This window comes from Aotus nancymaae, unplaced genomic scaffold (assembly GCF_030222135.1).
Source record: "Aotus nancymaae isolate 86718 unplaced genomic scaffold, 86718_ANA_hifiasm-v0.15.2.pri h1tg000079l, whole genome shotgun sequence".
NCBI lineage: Eukaryota > Metazoa > Chordata > Mammalia > Primates > Aotidae > Aotus > Aotus nancymaae.
The window spans coordinates 11917418-11926589 of record NW_026988494.1 but is presented as its reverse complement, the minus strand read 5'-3'; the positions used below and the strand labels follow the sequence as shown (position 1 = coordinate 11926589).

Here is a 9172-nt window from a genome sequence, read left to right as displayed (position 1 = left end):
CTAGTTATCCAAGATTTGCTCCTTTGAGGAAAATAACTATGAAAATCCCTTGCCACATAGATACTCAAAATATGTTAAGGTTACACATGTCTCAGTGCATACTCAAACCACAATACAAAGTCTTCTTTATACTGTTCAGAGTTCCAGATATTGCTAATCATGACCAAGGCACTCATTTTACTTCTCAAAATACACAATGCTGGGTTCTCAAACATGGTGTTCAGTGAACTTTCACTGCCCTTACCAGTTTCAGGTGACAGGCTTGAGGGAGCACTATTATGGTACACTGAAGCTAAAATTTAATTAAATGAAACATAATGTATCTCAGCCATCAGTCAAGCATCAGGGATAAATTGTAACAAAAATTATGACTCAATTTTTTTATGTTTAATAGCTGAAAGCTTTCAAGCCCCACTCTTCTGCCCCATATCTGCACTAACTGATAAGAAAGCCCATATGCTCCCTTATTTGGTGTGGCACCACATTCAAAACATGCAAGCCCCTGCCCACTTGTGGGAATCATCCCCTCAGCCCCACCCCCTTATTATAATAAAAGCTAAGCTAGTCTCTTTCCTCATTTTCAAGCCATTTTCAGATCAGCTTGAAAACCTGCCCCTCCTGCCTCCCTCTTAACCCTCATTACGTGAGTAAATAAACCTTCATACTCTCTCAGCGCATATGTGGCACCATTAGTCCTGACATCCAGAGAAAATTTTGAATGGGATGACTACAACATACTCTCTCCTAAACATCAATTAATACTTCAACAAACAGTGACTCATCAAAATCAGGCCTTATAATTCCATTAGACACTTTGATGGAAGTTTGCAATTTTCACTGTAATTTGAGTTGACTGTAAGTTGGAAATTTTCTGAATTCTCTATTCCAACGAGTAATTATCAACTGAGAATAGAAGTTCAACTATGTTTTCATTTTGTGTTTCTCAAATTAACTATTTGTGTATTTATTTTTCGTCTGTCACTTTCAGGCAAAATTGAGGGAGAGCTCACACTCAGTCACAATCCCACTTATTTTCTGTCTGTTTACTGTGTTGCTGCAGAATGAGCTAAGTTACTATATTAGACTTCATCATGAAACAAACGAGCATGTTTTAAATTGGAGGTATTCTAAGTTGGGTGTCCTAAACATTCCTAAACAGTACTGAGACTGGAATTCGAATGACTCAGATGTTCAGGATTGAGCTTACTTTTCTCTCAGTCTGGCATCATCACTTACTTCTGTTTCCAGAGTTTCATTACTACAATGCTGTTCAATAAACAGATTTGTTTCTAGGCACAGAATTTTAGTCTATTTGATAATAAATCTAGATGATAAAACATGAAAAAAAATTTGTATGATTTGTATACAATAACCACATAAATTATACATTTGTATAATTATGTAGTAAGTTGCTAGACATATATTTAGTGTTGTATCAACAATTAGGGAAATATGTGGCTTCTTAGCACTTCATCTGATGAACTTTCTATTTCACCTGTATTAGAATCTCTTGGGTGCAGCCGTAACGTATTTGGAGAAAAGATATCCAACCCCTTTTGAATATATTCAGGGACGAAAAACATATATATTAAGTTTGAGCATTAAGAATTTTTATTCTATTTCAAAATTTCAAAAAGTCATCAAATACTTCTAAAATTAATAATAATTTTCTACTTGAAAATGTGTATTGCCTAGAAATATTTTTATATTAATTGTTTAAAATGAAAAATGCATTAATTAGCTGCTTACTTTGTGAAAAGCTTTATGCTAATTTACCACTGAGGAGAAGAATGTGTATATATACATGCTGAAAGGGAATCCAACCCCTGGAGAGATAAGAGTTAAATTACAGAAAACAGTCGCTCAGAACACTGACAGATAAAAGTACGCTAGAAGACTATTTTCTTCTTTTGGTGGGGAAGATATATTCAATTTCATTGTTAGGAAGCACTTCCTTTTTAGCCATGAAATTTTGTCGAGCACCATCACATGTGAGGCACAGTGCTAACCACCAAGGATACGATGAATGATGGAGGCAGTCGCTACGCTTGAGTTGCTCACAAGTAAAAGAGAAAAGCATATTAATTAAGCCTCAAGTGTCATAAAATGAACTTTTATACTAACGTCATATTTGAATTTTATATTAATGTCATAGAGCACATAGGCTACTGACTTTAATTCTGATTAGTAAGTGCTTAAAGGCTATGAGTGCAAAGGTGAGGCTATGAGCATAAATCTTGGGTTTAAGCATATGCCAAACTACAAGATTATCTCAATGGATGCAGAAAATACTGACAAAATAAAAAATGCTTTTATGATACAAACATTCAACAAACTAAGAACTGATGAAAATGCCACGTATGAAAACCCATAAGTAAAATCATTCCCAGTGGTGAAAAACTGCAAATTCTTCCCCTAAGATCAGGAACAAAACAAAGATTCCACTTTCACACCTTCTATTCAATATAGCAATGAAAGTGGTAGCCAGGGCAATTAGGCAAGGCTAAAAAGGCATCCAAATTGGAAAGGAAAACATAACATTATGTTGTAGATATACTCTTAGGCCTAGAAAACTCTAAAGAATCTGTTTTTTTTTTTTTTTTTAATTGTTAAAGCTAATAAGTGAATTCAGCAAAGTTGCAGGATACAAAATCAGCATGCAAGTATCAACTGTATGTTTATACACTAGAAATGAACAATACAAAAAGAATTTTTAAACCATTTTATTTAAAACACCAACCAATAGAATAAAATACTCATGAATAAATAAAACAAAGGAGGCACAAAACTTATATGATGAAGGTAACGTAACACTGATGAAATAAATTTTAAAAGACATAAAGCCATCAATGTGCATGAATTGGAATGCTTAATATTGTTAAGATGACAATGTTGCCCAAAGCAATATACAGATTAAATGCAATTTCTATCAAAAGTCCAATGGTATTTTTTACAGAAATAGAAAAATCTATCCTAAAATTCATATAGAATCTCAAGGAACCATGAATAGCTAAAACAATCTTGAACAAAAAGAATAAAGATAGAGATTCTACATTTCCTTATTTCAAAACTTACTCAAAGCACAGTAATAAAATAGTATGGTACTGGAGTAAGGATAGACACAGAGACAAATGGAATGAATTTAGAGTCCAGAACTAAACCCTTATTTCTATGATCAACTGATTTTTCACAAGGGTGCTAAGACTATTCAATGGGGGACAAAACAGTTATCTTCAACAATGGTACCAGAAAATACTGTCTATCCACATATGAATGAATAAAATTAGATGCTTATGCCATAAACAAGATAATTACTCAAAATGGATTAAATACCTAACTATAACATGTATGACTACAAAACTCTTAGAAGAAAACATATGGTCATACTTGCATGATCTTGGATTTGGTGTTGATTTCTTAACATATGACAACAACAGCATAGGCAACAAAAGAAGAAATAGATAAACTGAACTCCATTAAAATTAAAAACTTGCGTGTATCAAAGGATACTACCAAGAGAATGAAAAACACACAGAATGAGAGAATATACTTTCAAATCATATATCTGATAAGAATTTACTATCCAAAATGTAAAAATAATTCCTGCAACTCAGTAAGACAGGCAAATCAATTCAAAAATGGGCAGAGGATTTGAATAGACAATTCTCTAAATAAAATACACAAATGACCATTAATCACATGAAAAGTGCTTAGCATCATTAGGCATTTGGAAAATATAAATCAAAGTATGATGAGATACCACTTCACAGCTACTCAAAAAGCTATAATTTTTTTAAGCGGAAAATAAAAAGTGTTGGCAAGGATGTGAAGAAATCTGAAACTTTGTAGCTTGCTGGTGGAAATGCAAAATGCTGCAACTGCTGTAGAAATAATTTATCACTTCTTCAAAAAGCTAAACATAGAATTACCATGTGATCCAGCAACTCTGCTTATAAGTATAGGCCCAAAAGAATTGAAAACAAGTGCACAGATACTCATATGCCCATATTCATAGCAGCATTATGCACAATAGCCAAAAAGTGGAAACAATGCAGGTGTCCATCAGCAGATGAATGAATACACATATATGTAACATATACATACAATGGAATATTACTGAGCCATATAAATGAGGTTCTGATACATGCTACAACTTAGATGAACCTCGACACTAAGCCAGACACAAAATGACAAAGTCTGCATGATTCCACTGATATGAAATATCTCAAATAAGCAAATTTATAACAATAGAAAGTACATCCAAGGTGACCAGGTACCAGGGCCATGGAGAGAATGGGGAGGTATTGCTGTACAGGTCCAGAGTTTCTGTTTGAGGTGATGAAAAATTCTGGAAACAGTGGTGATGGTTGCACATTATGGATGTAATGCTACTGAATGGTACTGTTAATAATGGTTCAAGTGACAAATTTCTGTTATGTAGATTTTACCCTAAGAAAAACAAAAGGGAAAAAAAGCAAGGTGCTGAAGAGAGCACATAATAAATTATCTTTGGTGTTTATATTTGCATAAAACAGCACTGGAAGAATAAATAAGAAATTAATGTAAGTGGTTATTTACAGGTAACATCAATATTCAGCCCCTATACAATAATAAGGTTATATTGATTAAGGTACAGAAATACCTCTGTCCTGGTAGGTAAATGTCCATTCCCTGATTCTGTGAATTCTCTCCACCTGTGCTCTTATCCCAAGATACCTGACTGCACTATGGCCCAGCAAGTAGAGTTAACTCTGGCAGGACAGGGGTCTGGTAGGTTAGTCTAGAATGAGGTTGGATAGTTACAGGGTAGAGGGGAGACTTTGTAATCTAAACTTTCTAATGTTCTTTTGATTTTTAGTCATAAAAATAGGAAAATAAAATTTGAGAGCTGAAGGAAGACAATGAAGAAGAGGGAGACTATGCCAGGTGAAAAGCGTAGTTAAGAGAATTTAGGCCAAACAAATGTGCACATAGAAACTATAGTGACACAAATAACAAAAGAACTCAGGGAAGTACTGGAGAGGCTTGAATACAGGGGGAAGGGGTTACAAAAGAATAGAAAGGTAAAGTTGGGCCAGATGTTAAAGAACCACTATGTGACCTTAATTAGTTTGAACTATTTCCATAGCAGAGATAAACCATTTAGAATTTTGTTTTGTTTTAAATCAATATAATTATTTGAACAGATTTGTGCTTTAGAAAAATAATTCTGGACTGGACACAGTGGCTCACGCCTGCAATCTTAGCACTTTGGAAGGCTGAGGGAGGAGGCTTGCTTGAGCCCAGATGTTCCACATCAGTCTGGGCAACATAGCAAAACTTCTCTACTGAAAATAAAAATAAAAATAAATTTATCCGGGCATAGTGGCATGTACCTGGAGTCCCAGCTGCCAGGGAAGCTGAGGTAAGAGGATCCCCTGAATCCTAGAGGTTGAGGCTGCAGTGAGCAGTAATTGCACCACTGTGTTCCAGCCTGGGTGATAGAGCCAGACCCTGCCTCAAGAATAAATAACAAATTTTTGAAAAGAAAAATAATTCTGAGAACTGTATGCTGACATCTGAGAACTATTTGCTGAAAGTCTTGCTGAAAAATAGTTAGCTTGGGGTTGAGTTGAAAAAAGAAAGGAAGAACAAAAGATGACTCAGATTTCTAGCTTCGTTGACTAAAAGGATAGAGCGTGACCTTTAATGGGGGAATTCTAAGTGGAAAATTATTCAGAATTTTGATTATATAAAACATGAATATATTGAGATGTCAAAGATAAAGCATGACATAATATGAATTACAAATAAAAAGTTCTTATGAAAATGGTAATGGTTATTTTCCATTTAGAATGACTAAGAGGAAATATGCTAAATTTTATGCAAAAAATAGTATCTTTATATGTAAATGGAGTTCTTAAAGAGTAATACTGAAATACAATGCAAAAACTCTTCTGTACTGATTTTTGCAAACAAATTTCTTTTGCACCGAGATACTTCAGGCGTTCGACATGTGGAAAAGTGATCTCCAGGCAATGCCACTAATTCTATGGTTTTGTATTTTTATAGAGGAAATAAATAATAAATGGCTTCTCAGAATGCCACCTAATATTTTTCCCCATAAATGTGTTTTCAAAATGCCATGGTATTCCTTGGGGAATAATACTGTTTCCTTATTACGTAAATTTGGATGTACAACAGAAGTTTCATAAAATCTTCATGACTAAAATGGCTGTTTAGATAATTTGTTAAAGCATTCGTCCCTCAAAACTCAACACTTACCTCCAGCTCTACTTCTTTTTCCCCCTACAGCTAAATTTTTCAAGGAGTACTGTACATCCATATTCGTTATTTACTTATATTTTTCCTCAATCTACTTTGTCTATCCAATTTCTGTAAGTGAAATAGCTTTTGCGAAGGTCAACAGTGCCCAACATGTGACTAAATCATCTTTCTATGTCCTCTCTGTTGATTGTTATGGCTAATAATTATCCTTCTTTAAATATTTATTCCTTAGCATCTATGACACTATACATTCCTGATATCCATGATCCCTTTGATAATTATTTTCTCAACCTTTTATGCAGTTTATTTTCATCTACTTAGCCATTAATTGGCATTTCTCAAGAGTTGGTATCAACCCTGCTATACCTTTCCTCTGAAGTGCAAAAACAAATAATCAAATGTTTCCTCAAATTGTCAACGTATATGTCCAAAAAGCACCTTATATGTCCAAATAATCATACTCCTCATCACTCCCATCAAACACAGTCCTCTTCTGTTCCTATCTTAATGAAATTAATGATCACTCATCCTGGCACACAAGTCAGAGCCTCAGTAACATTTCCAACATATACTATTTATTAACAGTTATTACTTTTTAAGTTTCTCTTACATCCCCATACTACTTTGCTTCTGTACCATCAACACTCTGGGCCAAACTACTAACAAATCTCTCTTGGATTTTTGTAAAGGTTTTGTAACTATTCCAACAACAACGCCTTCTATAATCAGAAAAAAAGGGAAAGTTCTTAGTCCTCAAATCTGTGAAGGAAGCATAGCAGTCTTAACTTAGTTTCTCAAGTGCTGGTAGAAATTATGGTAATTACTTAAATACGTGACAAAGGCATATATCTGCATTACACATTATCATTGACAATCACCAGTGCTGGTTGGGTTAGAGTAAGTGACTTGCAAAGTGACAGAGAAAAGAGTAAATGACAAGCACTATTTCCATTTTGCTACATCTTCTGCTCTGTATCTGATCTTTCTAAACCAGAGTATCTGATATGACTTTTCTCAATCAGTCTTTTCCAGATTATTCTGGGGTCATCTGAAAGCCTGGGAAAGTCTTGATGTGCTTCTCCAATGCGGGTGAGAAAGTCTTTGGTATGAAGATGTTCATCTATTTTCTCTTGAAGTAGAAGTGACTCCAGTAAAGTCTTCTTTTGTTTCAGGAAGGCAGACAGGGCCAGCTCTGCTCTTTTCCTGTTACAGTCAGGACACTGAGAAGATACATGTTGCTTAGTTGCTGCACCCTGTATTTCTGTTGTCCTCATATTTTTAAAGTAGATTCTGTTCAAAAGTTCATCAGGGACAGAACCATTTAAGGCATCTCTCTCTGAAGCCTCTGTATCCAATCCAAGATGCAGCTTTTTATGTCTGCTGCTCTTCTTCTTAGAATCCCCTCTACAATGAATCAAATTTATCTTCATGGTGCAGTAGGACTGCAGGGCATTCAATTCTTCATCGGGTACCCGAATGATTTCTGTTTGACGTTTGGTGTCTGACTGGTACTGTTCAAAGTTAGAGTCTTTGTGCTTGAGGTAGTTGATCCATTTTTTACTCAACTTCTTTTCGTAATTTTTGAAGTCCGAAAGCTCAGACTGTGCGTCTCCTTGTTCCAAGCTTAGAGTCTGCTTTTCCCTCTCCAGTTTGCTTCCAGAGGTCAGGGGAGAGGACTGCCATCCTCCATAGGAGCTTAATGAACTGGAAGTCTGTACCCCATCAGTAAAGGTCTTCAAAGTCTCAGTCTCATCAGAAAGGTTTGCCGGAGCACTTTTGTCCATTTGGGCCAATTCTGGGCAGATGGCCATCACACTGCATCAGACTCGGCTCCTCATCTCCTTTGCCCAGGTTAAGACTCGCTCAGGAAACTGCCGGGAGCTGAGCTCTCTGCTTGCCACCAGCTCTGCAGAGCTCGTCTTCCGGGAGACGCCTTCCCAGCTGCCTTGGCAACGCGGACCGCTCGTGCGCAGTGAGTGGCCACCGGGCGGCGACCCGCCTCTTCCTCAGCGCTCCCCAGCGCCCCTGCGCCTGCGCGCTGCTTGCTCTGAGTTGGCGATTCCGCTGCCTTCTGCTCTCCTGTTTGTCTTTGGTGCTGGAGTCGAGTAGTCAAGGAGAAAAACTTGCAAACACTGTTGCCTAGGGGTCAGACAGGTGGCACACGTGTGTGAGACCAATACAGTTAGGTGGCCTATGACAAATCCGAACGTATACCCCCGCCTAAATCCATCTAGATTTAAAAATCAAGCAAAACTGCTGGACGAGATGCACAAGCAAAAACTTGTCTGCCAGGTTTATAGTCAGGAGACACCTCCTTGTAGACCATGTCTTTGAAGAAAAGTCAAAATACAGAAACTATTCTGTAAGAAGCAGCGTTCTGTGCTCCAGCACTCTGACGACGTTGAAGTTTGGGCGAGGGTGTGGGGAGAAGAAACCTGAATTTCCCAAAGCTGTTTCTCTGGCCTTTTGTCCCTATAGGTCCCCTCTGGCTGGCATATCCAGGCCCGTCCTCACTCTTTATATGGTTAATTTCTTCTCCTCCTCTGAGTCCCATTTTCTCATGGAGGGCTTAATACCCACCCCTGCCCCCAAACTCTTTCCAAACTTTCTTTTAAATAGTGTCCAACTGTAAGATTCCAGCCTTTTTTTTTTTAAAATGGTGTCCAACTGTAAGATTGTATGAGTATCTGCTTATGAAGGCTGAAAGCAGAATTATGTCTGTTACCAACTAATATGTGCCCAGCAATCAGCTAACACATAGCAAGTGTTCCATAAATCTCTGTTGAGTGAATGGCTACAGAAACAAATAAATCTTACCTTACACAGGTGCTGCAGAGGATTTGGGGAAATAAGCACTGTCAGCTCAGGGAAATCCAACCTTTTTTCTAACTGAATCCCCAAACTT

The 9172-nt window shown here is 36.8% G+C and overlaps 1 protein-coding gene across 1 annotated transcript; it reads right to left on the bottom strand.

Moving 5' to 3' along the window:
• Nucleotides 1–5828: 5828 nt before the first annotated feature.
• CUNH8orf48 (chromosome unknown C8orf48 homolog) lies at nucleotides 5829–8173 on the bottom strand. Its single transcript, XM_012465788.2, has one exon. It carries the CDS (start codon nucleotides 8076–8078, stop codon nucleotides 7224–7226), a length of 855 nt encoding a protein of 284 aa, XP_012321211.2. The 5' UTR covers nucleotides 8079–8173; the 3' UTR covers nucleotides 5829–7223.
• Between the last annotated feature and the right edge of the window lie 999 nt (nucleotides 8174–9172).

Coding starts and splice junctions, on each gene's coding strand:
- CUNH8orf48 (XM_012465788.2), bottom strand. CDS start 8,078: ATGGCCATCTGCCCAGAATTGGCCCAAATGGACAAAAGTGCTCCGGCA.